The 14,168-nt window shown below is 35.5% G+C and overlaps 1 protein-coding gene across 7 annotated transcripts in view; it reads right to left on the bottom strand.

Moving 5' to 3' along the window:
• The window catches only part of Pkd2 (Polycystic kidney disease 2), a 52,155-nt gene that overhangs the window by 19,552 nt on the left and 18,435 nt on the right, over positions 1–14,168 (bottom strand). For 5 of the 7 annotated variants that reach the window (XM_073958622.1, XM_073958620.1, XM_073958621.1 and 2 more), the window contains exons 4-9: positions 8,499–8,723; positions 7,669–7,900; positions 4,843–5,073; positions 4,535–4,777; positions 4,192–4,478; positions 4,052–4,132 (exon numbers count right to left, since the gene is read on the bottom strand). In XM_073958622.1, coding sequence (XP_073814723.1) covers positions 4,052–4,132; positions 4,192–4,478; positions 4,535–4,777; positions 4,843–5,073; positions 7,669–7,900; positions 8,499–8,723 — 1,299 coding nt within the window. The remainder of the gene's footprint in view (positions 1–4,051; positions 4,133–4,191; positions 4,479–4,534; positions 4,778–4,842; positions 5,074–7,668; positions 7,901–8,498; positions 8,724–14,168) is intronic. The other 2 variants (XM_073958625.1, XM_073958624.1) reach the window with 1 other exon arrangement.

The raw sequence follows: 14,168 nt of genomic DNA, 5'->3' as shown, positions 1-14,168 counted from the left end.
AGTATTGTGTTGTTATGTTATATATATGTGCGTGATGACGTCACTTTACAATATCCTAATTAGTAATTCCCCCTTTTAAGAATTCTATGGGGCGTCATCGTTGTTCTTTCTGAAATATGGACCAATATTTACAATTTTCACAATATTAAATTACGGGAATCTCGGTTCGATAATTTAACAAAAAACCCTCCAAATACATATGTACATAAAATTGGGCAATATCGGCTAGACATTAACTTGGATATGGATAGCTTTTTATGCGAGTAAATTTTTCATCTTCTGCGATGACAACATTCCAACTAACATCCAATTCGGCAGAAAAATCTAACAAAGATCTTCAAAAAATCATAAATGCGGGCTACCCTTATATGGGGGCTTTAAGAAAACGTGTACCTATACTGCCGACTTTTTTCAAGAGAATTTTTTACCTGAAATGTTTTGAACCTTAAGCGAAGACTAAATACGAAATTTCAGTTATTCCGCTTAATAATGCTAAAAATTTCAAAATACCGAAAATAGGGGTACCGTAAATACGTAACCAAAATACGTAAAGACCTATATACCCGGCCAATTTCTGGTGGAAAATTTCATACCCAACGAAGACCAAATACCGAATTTGAGTCATTTCAGTGTGATTTTGGAGCCAAAAACTTCAAAATACCGAAAACTGGGAGGGACCTCACTTGGAGGCTATATGTGGAGCCTTACCGAAAAATGTCAAGTGGAAAGTTTTATATCACCAACGAAGAATAAATACTGCTTCGGTGTAATATTGAGGGTACAACCTTAAAAATACCGAAAATCGGGAGGTACCGTCCTACGGGGACTACATGAAGGCGTGGACCTACGAAGGCTCAATATCAAATTTCACCCACTTCGGTGGGATATTGAGGACACTACTTTCAAAATACCGAAAATCGGGAGGTACCGAGCTTTGGCGCCTGTATGAAGACGTGGACCTATACCGAAAATTTTTAGTGGAAAGTCGCATATCCCCAACGAAGGCTAAATCTAAATTTCAGCCATTTCGGTGGGATATGGATGGCACAACCATCAAAATACCAATAATCGCGAGGCACCGTTCTATGGGGGCTATATCAAAACGTGGACCATTTTCAATTCCAAACATCCTATGTGTAATAGAAACTTCTGTACCAAATTACAATCTTCTATCTTAGAAATTGCTTGCTGTGCCTTGATTTCTACAGACGGACGAGCGGACAGTCGAACATGGATATATCGACTTAGAAATTTTGCTGATCAAGAATATATGTACTTTGAAGGGTCTCCGCCGATTATTTCGACGCGTTACAAACGGAGTTACAAATATAATTATAACCTCAATATTATGGTGGATGGTATAAAAAGAAGTGGGTGTAGAGTAATAGGAATACCACCTAATTTTTCCATTTGAACCGAAGACCTTATATATAAAATTTTATGTCGATCGGGTAACGATAAAACGTGCCACTGACCGGTCTTTAATTTCTTAGTACCTTGTACGGGGGACAAAGGCGAATTTTCAGGAAATAGTTCTGCATCTATCATCTATACCAAGGAAATATCGGAAATTTAGTAGTTAGTCTTCGTTAGGGGTGTAAAATTTTCCCCCAATACTTTGTCAATACAAGACCACCTTTTTATGCAGCCCCAATAGATCGGTACCTCCCGATTTTGGGAATTCTGAAGATTTTATCCACATTATCCAACCTAAATAGCGGAATATTAGTATTTATACTACTTTTGGGGGTACAGTTGGTTTTCGCTATTTTTAAAAATTTTACCATATTATTAAATCGAAAAGCTAAAATGTGGTATCTCTTCTCTGTTCGCGTAAAAACAGGGAATTGTGGGTATAAGTCATCGATTTAATATAACGGTACCGCTCGATCTATTTATGTATTTCAAGGATTTTTATACCCTCAGCCTTTAGGCTAAAGAGGGTATTTACACTTTGATACGGCCAAAAATGTGCCTCATCGAAATAATGGTTTTAGACCCCAAGTATGTTTGTACGATATCCGTTTCAGACAATTTTGAGTCGATCTAGCAATGTCCGTCCGTCTGTCTGTCTGTCTGTCTGGCTGGTGCGCACGATAACTCTCGATCGGATCAATCGATTCGGTTCAAATTTTGGGTATCGAAATATTTTGTCCAGATTTGATTTAAGTTCGAAGATGGGCCATATCGGTCCACTCCTTCAGGTACCTTCCCACAAAAGTTCAAAAATGTTCGGAAAAATTGTCCGCACGATAACTCTTGAAGGGAGTAACCGAATTAGTCCATACTTGGCACATCGTGACATTTCTACCAGACATAGATGAGGTTCCAATATGGACCCTATTGGTTCACTCTTTCGGGTACCTCCCACACAAAATTTTGCTTAAGTGCAGTTTAAGGCCTTCTCTCGAATCGCTTTGATTTTTATTGCAGCCACTTGTATTCACTACCCCCATTACGACGATATAATTTTTTTTCAGGAGCAAGTCCATATATCCTCAGAAATCAGCACGAAAACTGCAAACAACCCATATAATACCATGTGTCGTAGTTGGAGTGCACGACAACTCCCGAACGGATCAACATATTTGGTTAAAATTTTGGCTCTTTCAATATTTTGTCCAAACTTAGTTTAAATTCGAAGATAGAGTATATCGGTCCACTCCTTCCGGTACCTCCCCCCAAAGGTTCAAAATTTTTCGCCAAGATTGTGGGCATGATAACTCTAGGAGGGAATAACCGAATTGAGCCAAACTTTGCTATTGGTAATATTACTTTCAGGCATAGATCGAGTTCTAATATGGACTATATCGGTCCACTCATTTGAGTACCTCCCACACAAAATTTGGAAAAGTATAGTTTAACAACTCCTCTCCGATCTTATTAATTTGTGACGCAGCAGGTTTCACTTGCGGCCCCTGTTACGACGTTGTATTTTTTTTTCGTGGGAAAGTCCATACTTCCTGAGATAATGACCCAAAAAGGTCCAAAAAATCCTACCGGCACCACCTAAAGTGGCTAATGTGTAAAATAACCATTTAAGAGAGAAATCGATTTAGCTCAAACTTTGGAAATTGAAAAGTAAAATTGTAATATATTTAAATTCAGAAAATTAAGTACAACATGTTTAATTATATAGTCTGTAAGAAAAATATCCATAGACTAATAAAGAAAAAAATATTTCCTGCAGATTTGTATTAGGTCCGAATATGTACTACATCGGATCACTCCTATGGGTACACCCTACCCAAAGTTTGGAGAAAATGCACTCGTCTTGGATCATTCTGAATTTTGTTGCAACATGTAGTTTTTTGCGGCCCTTTCCATCCTGGAAAATTTTCCCAACAGCTAAAAAACCTACAGAAGTATTCTGTTAACTGTTTTTCTTCGGGTACGTGGCTGAGGGTATATCTTTGTCGGCTCAGCTAACTGATACTTTCTTACTTGTTTCATAAAAAATCAATTCGAAAAATTGTAAATATAGGTCTATGTTTTGGCATGGCTTCGGATAACCATACCGCCCAATGTGAGTTACTTCACTTTTGAATCCTGAAAAATTTGCCTGCACGCAGGTCATGTTCGAAGACGGGCTATATCGGTCGGAAGTTTAACGTTTTATTTTTTACACAGTGTTAAATTTAGTAAGTATTTAAACATCTATGAATATATATGGAATGCTGTTAACGTTTTTTTTTCTCATAACGACAAATAAGACATTTTTAAATATTTTTTCTTTATATGAGAATGAAAACCACTATAACTTTTGCGCGCATCGACCAATTTTGTGAACGCGAACTGATTTGAAGCCAGAATTCTTTCCCTAACCTCTATACCAAAAATTGTGGATGAGCAAAAAATAGTTAAATTTTTTCAAATGGAATTGCAAAGTCAATTTGGTTTTTACCATACATATGTATGTATTTTGCTTTATGTAAAAGTTGAAGATGTTAACCTTCCTAGTTGCTAGTAATTAGAATTTGTTAGCAAAATCTGTAGCTTTTCCTACATAAGTGATTTCACTAGATACACATGCACATATATTTCTACGTACCGTTGTACATCTTCACTATCCCTTGAATTATTGTAGGCGTTATGCAAGTGATGTTGGCTTGGAGGTAGTTCTTCAAAATATCTGAAATACAATAAACAAAACTTGTAAAAAATCTTCAATATTCTTTCCTTAACACTTACTCTCTAATTAATTCACTAATACGCAAACGCAACGTATCATCATCGGGAGTAGTGCTGCCATTCGTCAGGGGATATAAAGTATCAGTACTTGGTGCATTGCGACCTTGGAGCTGTAAATGCTCCATAGAATTGGAATAATTCGGGTTTTCAATATCTGTATCTTTTTTCCTCCACCAAAAACAGTTTAGAATAGTTTTCATTAAATATGGGCCGAAATTCGAACGACCTTGATTAACTTCATCTTTAACAGCGCCATAAGTGTCATTTATTATGGCGAGAAACATATTCTGTGAAAATAAAAATAATAAAAAAGCATATTTAAATTTAACTCACTTGTACTTACCAATAAAATGAAGAATACAAACAAGACATAGGACAGAAAGTAAATCGGACCCAAGATATGATTGGCCTCTTCTATCAGCTCATATTCAAAATCGCCCAAAAACATACGCATCAGGGTTATAATGGCAATTCCGAATCCACGAAAGTCGGGATGACTGGTGCCAAATATTAAAAGGCCCAGCTGGGCATAGGCCAGGAAGACAATAAAGAACATAACAGCGAACCCACACAAATCCTTTGCACACTGCCAAAATAAAAGACGGAATTTAACATTTTGTTGTTGTTTTCTTTTGGTTCAGAATTATATACCCGCTTTAATGTGGTGCTGAACTGTAGCATCGTTTTATTTATGCTTATATATTTGAAAATTTTTATCCACACCAAAAACACACATATTCCCATCATGTCTATGTACAGTAAATTCCAAAAGCAAATTTTGTCAATACTCCAAAAGTAGTTTGGATTTTCTCTGGACTTTTGTAGAATATCATTCAAATATTTATGATGGAACATGTTGTAGACCAAAGATAAATATGACATCTGTAAAGACAAATATATGTATGTATTTTTCATATGAAAGCACACATGAAAACAAATAAAAAAAGTTAAGTTCGGCCACAATAAAGTATTCTGAACTAAAATGGAATAATTAGTGTCACTTTCCTGTCCACATTCTTAGTTAAGAGAAGTCTTCAATCGCGATGTGCTTTATATCAAAGTGTGGACCTTTGTTGAACCTCAAATGATAAATGTAATTAAATTTCTCAAAACACCAGAAATCGGGAGGTACCGTTATATGAGGCCTATACCAAAACATGGACCTATGTTGAAATTTTTTGATGTATAAGATTTGTGACTCAAATGCCAAATTACGGGTAGTTCAGTCAAAAATGTCGCTAAAACCCTCAAAATACCGAAAATCAGAAGTTACCGTTATAGCTAAAAAAGGACGTATGATGACAATTTTCTGGATGGACGATAATATATAATAATAATATATGTACTTTATAGGGTCGCAAATGGTCAATTTAGTACAAAAACGCAAAAAAAATGTGCCGTCCATGTGGTGAACAGAGTGACCGTAGATTAAGAGGCCGATATTTGCATATTCCTCCTCAGCCTATAACAAACAACATCAGGGTACCTTCCCTGACGCCAAAATCGTACAAATAACCGCATACGTTACGATCTCAATGCCATCCTCAATGCGTCGGTAGGGGGCGGAATACAGAAGAGGTAGAGGTTAAACAGTTCCGGAGATGTCATCGCACTTTTGGAAACTACATGTTCCACTCTAGGGGGCTTAAACTTCTTGTTCCTGAATTTCAGGTACGACTGGTGACTACACATATGTATAATTGATTATCAAATGTTTCAAATTTGGCCGGGGTGTTGTCTGTTTGATCTCCTCAAACAGCATGGAGTGCTTGACAGTATCAAAGGCTTTTGATAAATCGAGCGCCAACCATCACTGTTCTATCAAACGGCTTGTTCTGGCTGAGTCCTCGACAATATGCACTGAGATGGCGTGCAGCGCTGTTGTTGTGCTGTGCTGCTTACGGAACCCACGCTGATGATCAGCAACTGGATAGCTATTTCTGAAGCTGGGGAAGACTAAAGCCTCAAGTGTCTTTGCTACGGGCGGCAAAATCGAAATCGGTCTATATAATGCACCTTTGCTGACATACTTGTCTGGCTTCAGTAGCGGTACCACCCTGCCCATTTTCAAGACTACGGAAACGATGTGACTCGGTGCCCAGTCAGGTTGAAAACTTTAGTGAGATACCGAACTCCCAGCATATCCAAATGTTTCCGCATTTCCATGGAGATTCCATCCGGGCCCAAGGCTTTGGATGATTTAGCGTTCCTGAAGACATTCGCAACACAATCCGTTTAAAATTGTGGTGGTTCATCCTCTGCTGGAAGAGATCTAATGCGACGTAGTACTCTTCTCTTCGCTTTGTCACTCTCGGGGTATTCGACAAACTGTGGATTGAAATATCTTGCGCATCTCTTCGGATCAGTCAAAGTAACGTCGTTTTAACTTTGAAGAGACGGGGTGCTGGGGTTACTGGGGTTGGCACGACGAAGCTCATCATGGTCATCCGCTAATGACGTCGCCTCTGCTAGAAAGTTTGGTTTCTCTTAGGGTATTCGACCAACAGGTATATGACGAGGGACTGCAGCAATGATGACGGTTCAGAACGTCCTATCTGCTACCCGAACATCAGAGGGGTTGGGCAGATCTCTGAAGCGTTGATTAGTGAACTCTTTGAAACTTGGCAAATTAGATTTCCCATAATTGATAAAAGTGCGGCGTTCAGAGGTAATGAAATTGGGAGATGGTCTGATCCAAGAAAAACGACGGATTTCCAGTAAGTGCGTTGTTTTGCTTTGAGATTTTTTACTGGTAATGCAGAAACTAGTTTGTTTACATAACTTTGTAATGGGTTATTCAGCTCATGTGGCTTCTAAATTTTTGCTGCGATTCTGGGACATATGAACTTTCTATGAACAATTCATAGAGGTAAAAACTGCAAAACAACTGCAGAAAAAAAATTTTACCGATTATGGTCCATTGACACCAAACCGTTCAAAATCTTAGAGATCTTACGGTCATTTTTGCAGTTGGTTGTTTCCTTGATATTTTTAACGGCTTAATCTTTTTAGACCAAAACCCGAGAAAAAAAAAATATAAACTAAATTTGACCTTGACGATTTTACATTGATTTTGTTCTATTGATTGTAAATATTATAATTTGTCTCAGAAAAAAATCACAAAACTATTCCTTTAGATATCAAGGCCCCAAACTTTTGGGCCCCTTAACAGAAAAAGTTTATGAGAAACGGAAAGAAGGGGCAACACGTGTCTTCTTTGTTTTGATCTTTTATAATGTTGCGGAGTCTGAACATGATTAATAATCCTCAACGAAAAAATTACTCACAGTGTGACATAAAAATGTTCTTTGTGTGCAAACTGTGGAGGGTTAACAAAAATATTTATAAATGTTTGTCTGTTCATTTCAGTTAAAGACTTGTTTAAAAGTGTAATTATAATATTCCATTTTTGAATATACAAATACATAAATAGAATGGCTGGACACAAATGAGATGAGTGTTTTATTTCAAACTTACCAACAAAACAGAAATATCCAATATATTCCATATTGATTTGAAATATCTCGCAGCTTTTATTGTTATTAATTCACCAATCTCTTCACAGGTATAAAATACAGTCATTACATAGAAGATCACAGCAGCTATATGAACACCATAATCCGTATCAGACCATATTGAATGTATTTTGATTGCTTGGAATTGATGAGATGTTATAATTCCACCCACTGGTGTCAGCTCAGCTAATATTCTAATATACATACAAGTAAATACTAGATTTGTCCTCGTACTTTATAATTTTTAATAATATAATTATAATTCAGGTATACAACTGTCAAAATTCGAAAAATTTGTAATAATTATTACAAATTATCGAGTACGCGGACAGGCATAATATTATTAATAAAATTATTCAAATTTATGATCTTTGTCACAATAATAATTTGTAATTGTAATGTTTAGATTCTAATTGCTTAATTGAAATTAATTTCTACTCAGCATAACTTAAGAACACACTAAGTTTATGGCACTAGTATAATTTCGCCAGAAAATATAACATATACAGCCAAAGAATAAATGATCAGTTGTGGGAAATTTCTCATTTTCGCTACCTCGCCATGTTATTATAAATAAATAGGGAGCAGCCAAATAGCCGGTGATGTTTGAATTTCGAAATTAAAACTATATGAAATATATCAGAATTATTGATTCATATTTTAATTGCAAATTAAAAGTCTTTGTTCTAATTTTGACTTTTCTCCGTGAGAAATTTTCAACAAGTGAACATTTATAATTAGACCTTTCTTTACAAATAATTGTGACAGGCCGGTAACATAACAAACATTTACTTCGCATTGTCAAACATCATGGAATTCGAATTGAACAAAACGAATTCTATAATGACTATTCTTGTACCACGATCTACCCATTTTGACGATTTCAATGTTTCCAAAATCTCCTCATTTATCGGACGATCATATGATAAATTTTGAACATATCCAGCACCATAATATCGTTTTATTTCGCCACGAATCGGGTTAACATTCAGCTGCGTTGTGGTATAGAAAGTTGTGCTGTTGAGTTTCAAAAAAAAAAAAAAAAAAAAAAAAAAAAAACGAAATAGTAAATACTTTTTGTAAATATATAAAATGTCCATAATTTCTGTTGATTGAAGTGTTTTAGACACTATCTCATATACCAGTTCTTTTGCGTACTTTCTTGATATCTGGAAAAACCACGCCACATTCAGGCCTGTGCTCAAAGAAAGAATTAAATAATATTGCTTGGGCAAGATAGTTCTGATGTACGATTTTTCGATATGTAAAAAAGCATTCCAGTAAAATCGATGCCAACATTTTGAAGTTTTGACTTCGGCTTTTTTGAATTTTTAATATAATTAGAGGGCGCAACCACATAATGACCTAGGCAATTTACACGATTATACACGGAGGAAAAAACGGCCTCTCTAACATATGTCCCAAACATATGTATTTTGCAGCAAACATATATATGTTTGCCACAGTCCCAAACATAACATATGTTTGGGTCCTGCAAACAAATATATGTTTAAGTACAAAAAAATATTTGTTTGGGTGCAGACAAATATATGTTTGGGTGCAAATAGCTATATGTTTATGACAAACAAATATTTGTTTGGATGAAATATAAATACAAAACTTAAAAGTCACAAAAAACACACATACACACACATTTATAGATGGTGGTTTTTCTTTTATTAGAAATACCAAACACAAAAGCAACAACAGCCGCTTATTCCAAATACAAGAAATAGTGTCACACTTTTAGAAAGAAAAACAAATAAAAACCATTAATTGTAAAATATAGGAACATCGTTGAACACTTCACGTTAGTTGTGAAATAAAACACATTGTCCTCAAAATTGGAATCAAATGATTGTATTTATTACATAGGTACATCCATATTTCGAAGAAACCAATATTAAATGCGATTTCTTCTTTGTCCAATAAAATATTTCCATTCGCCTTTTTTATTCAATTATAAAATATATTGGGCATTTACTTTACTAAAAAGCACCGTTACTTTACGAAAACACAAAACACTGATTTATTTACTCACTTTACCGTCTTTACTCAACGATGCTCCTTAGAAAACTGAAGAAAAAGCAAAAAAAAAATCATACCATTTTTCTTTTCCTCTTCGCTTGCTTGTTGGTTAACTGTACATAAAAAAAAACAAGTAAAAAAGTATCAGTCGGCTTTGCCGACAGAGATATACCCTCAGACCATGTGAATTGAAACTTTCATCTACGGACAGTTCGACACAATTGTTTAACTTTTATGGTGAGGTGAGATCGATATCGGTCATTTTAGAAGTTACACTAAATTTGGACAAAATATTAGGAGATCCAACTTCTGAACAAATTTGGTTGCCAAAGGATATTGTCCATACCATTTTTAAATATTGGAGGCACAGTGTGTCCAAAATGGTTTTTTTTGTGTCAAAAATCTATATTTTCTAAACGGATGAAGATAGAGCTATGCAATTTGGAGGAGATGTTTATCAGACATAGATCTTTTATTCCATGTAGTTACAAGGCATTCGGTCAACGTCCAAATAAAAACAGGTTTATCGAAATTTTAAAGTTTGTGTAATATAGATAAATTTAAACAAGAATTGATAATTTCTTAAAGTTATTTAAAACGCGTTTTGGGGTTATAGAAATACAAAACGCTATATCCTTAAATACAGACTTGTGTTTTAACAACATAAAATAGTTCGATTAATATGCATACTTTAACAAAAATTTAACTAATTAAATTCATGGAGGAATATTTACTTAGCGTAAAAATGGGAATATGTTGGTGTTTAAATTATGTTTTTTTGTTTATGGGTGCTATTCAAAAGCGTGGGACTATGTTAACGACAGCTATTCATATACTGCAGCTGATCGTCAGTGCATATCACCAACTAAGGGCCATTATCAATGAATAGCAACGTCATTGTTGCCATAGATAAAAGAATGACAGGCTGTCAACAGTGAAATTATTTTCGTTATTTCATTTTGTTAAATTTTAGCAAATTATATTTGCAAATATTAAACAATATATAATTCGGTCGGAAAATGTATCTTGGAACTCCAAATTTACCAAAAATCAGGGGTACCGTTGTTTATTGACCACTAGGAACCCTAAATGCAAAATTTTAGCAACTTCTTTTCGAAAATGTATTTAAAAACCCTAAAATACCCGAAATCGGGGGGTACCCTTGTATAGGGGCTACACCAAAACGTGGAACTATATATACAATTTTTAGTAAGGAGATAGTTTACTCGTAGAAAACGATATATTAAAATTATTAGCTAGATCGGTTGATTATTTTAGGTAAAATCCTCAAAACACGTAAGATCGGGTGGTAATGTTATAAAGGGCCTATTTTCCGGCGTCGCACTTAGTCGCAATTTCTCTATCGAAATATTGATAGTTCAAGAGCTCCTCTACATTTGGGTACTTTTTAGTTATATCCTATTAAAAAAGAACTTATTAAAAATATACGCATAAAAATGTTCAAAACAAATCAGGTTATTATACATAAAAGGAACGCAAATACATTTACTTCTAACCACAGTGTAATACGTCAGGTTTCGAGTTATCGGATAGCAAAAGAACCATTAAAAAATTCCAATTACTCGTGATAATATGGTCCTCACAAAATCGACGAATTTCCTTGCGATTTTTAGTATTTGTTTTAACGAAAATAAGATCATGTTAGAGGAGCGACGACCACAGAAATACAGCCAAAAGCGAAGACATGTATGAACGTATGAGTGAAAAAGCAACAACCACATTATGTTTTTGTTTGTTTTCATTTATTTACACTGTACGTGAGAGAGAGAAGCAAATGCAAAAACAACTCAGTGGGCGCCCTCACTATACGGTCTAAGCAAAGAAGCTCGACCCTGTGTTAGAGGTACCGTTACTTCAAATATAACGGTACAACCAACGAAATTTTTGTTTTTCTCTCTTAGCTAGCATGTTTTCTAGCCCTTCATATAAAATTGTAGGGAATTTTCGACAATTTGTTTTTTTCATTTTGGCACAAAATATTAAATTTGGACACACTGTGGGAGGGAAGTACAGGAATTTGTTGCCAATCTGCAAACTGAAACTAAGTTTAGACACCTTTTGGGCTCTTTTCTCAAGAAGTGTGGACTTGCCCCTGAAAAAGCCTTTACCATCGTAATTGAGTCAGCGGATGCAAGTTGCTTCAACAGAAATCAAAGTGATTCGAGAGCGGGTCTTAAAGTGTACTTATCCGAAATTTTGTGTGGGAGGTACCCGAATGAGTGGACGAATATAGCCCATATTCAAACCTGACATACATATGGTAGATATATTACGATGAGTAAAGTATGGACCAAATCGGTCACTCCCTTCAAGAGTTATCGTGCGCACAATTTTTCCGAACATTTTTGAACTTTTGTGGGTAAGGTACCTGATATGGCTTATCTTCGATCTTATACTAAGTTTGACAAAATATTACGAAGGCCAAATTTTGGACCGAATCGGCAGATCCGCTCAAGAGTTATCTTGCGCTCCAACCCCTACACACGGTGTCATAGGGTTTTTTTTGCAACTTTCAGGCTATTTGCTCAGCAAGTATGCACTTGCCCCAGATGAAACTTGTACCGTCGTACGGGGGCGGTGAATACAAGTTGTTACAACAAAAATCAAAGCGATTTAAGAGCAGATCCTAAACTTAACTTTTCCGAACTTTTGTGTGGGAGGTACCTGAAGGATTGGACCGATTGAGTCCATATTAGAAGCTCACCTAAGTCTGGTAGAAATTTCATAATGTGCAAAGTATGGACCAAATCGGTTATTCCCTTCAAGAGTTATCGTGCGCACAAATTTTCCGAACATTTTTAAACTTTTGTGGGGGAGGTACCGGAAGGAGTGGACTGATATAACCCATCTTCGAACTTAAACTAAGTTTGGACAAAATATTACGAAAGCCAAATTTTGGACTGAATCGGTTAATCCGTTCGAGAGTTATCGTGCGCTCCAGTCAGACAGACGGACGGACATGGCTAAATCAACTCCAAATTGTCTGAAACGGATTTCGTCCAAACATACTTGGGGTTTAAAACCATTATTTCGATGAGGCACATTTTGCACGTATGAAAGTGTATATACCCTCGTTAGCATAAATGCTGAGGGTATAATTACTGCTTGTGGAAAAAAAATCGCAACAACAACATACCATGTAAAGAAAAAATAAACTTTTTACCCTCCCGTCTTCGCTTCTGCGTCTTCTATTACAGCACACACAGCACTTTAATTAAATAAGCGAGATCCCTGTGTGGTTTGGACCCAAACATAATATGTTTGTATCCAATATATATATATATATATATATATATATATATATATATATATATATTTGTTTGCAACCAGTAAATTTTACATATGCAAAAATGTATGCATTTTGCATAATTTTCCATATGTCATATGTTTCGATTGCAATTTAATCAGAAGCCAAAGAAATGCCCAATCCCAAAATTTGACCTTAATCTGACTAAAAATTGGGGTTGCATAAAATTTCGCCGTGTACTTATTACAACACAAGGATAACTTTTAAATTATTTTTTCTTTATAAGGGAATAAAACCCCCATAACTTTTGGGCGCAGCATCCAATTTTGTGAACGCGAGCAGATTTGAAACCACGATTTTTTTCTTAACCCTGTACCAAAAAACGCGGATGTGCTCGCAAAAATTTTTTTTAATGTTTTCAATGGAAATTTATTTTTTTAAATTAATTTAATTTTGTTTTTTTTATGGGAGACATGTACCGGCAAAGTAGCTTATACGAGGTCTACTGCATAGGTTTCTGGCCTAATCAACCTTATTACGGTTGGCGTTGTCGTAGGCGTTCAAGTGTCGTAGGCGATGTCGTAGTCAATAATTTTTGGCATTATGTAAAATTTTCGACTACGTCTGTTTTGTAATAGATTGCAAAAATACAGGATGTTGAAGATTATTCGACTATTACACGCCACCCTGTTATAAAAAAGAAAACAAAAAAAGTAGAGTCAGTTAAAATAAAAAACAATTATTTATTAATAAACCATAAAAATGTTAAGTGTGGGTTATTTTATATCTGACGATGAGGATGAATATACTCCGAACGATTTAAACGTAAGACGAAAACAGTTACGACAAGAATCAAACATATTTTCCATGACTGATACTCAGTTGCTGAAATCCATTTCTGTGAGGGGTATTTGTGACTAGTGTGCAGGGATCCTGGTTCACTTGGACCTGTTGCTCATTTCCATGAGTGATACCTATGCTCACAGGGGTTATTGTGCGGGGATCCTGATTCACTACGACCTGCGGTATTGTGAACTAACTTTCCTTAACTTGAATTTGTAGTCAGCCCAGACTTTCATCCAGCCCTCACCTGTTCGTACTGGCGGTCCTAAAATGTTGAGTTTCGTACTAATTTTATTCCACTCTTCTTTCACGCTAATTTTTTT

Source organism: Musca autumnalis, unplaced genomic scaffold (assembly GCF_047663935.1).
Source record: "Musca autumnalis isolate F117 unplaced genomic scaffold, ASM4766393v1 scaffold_1, whole genome shotgun sequence".
NCBI lineage: Eukaryota > Metazoa > Arthropoda > Insecta > Diptera > Muscidae > Musca > Musca autumnalis.
Note: the sequence above shows the minus strand (reverse complement) of the source record. Positions and strands in the feature narration are given on the sequence as shown.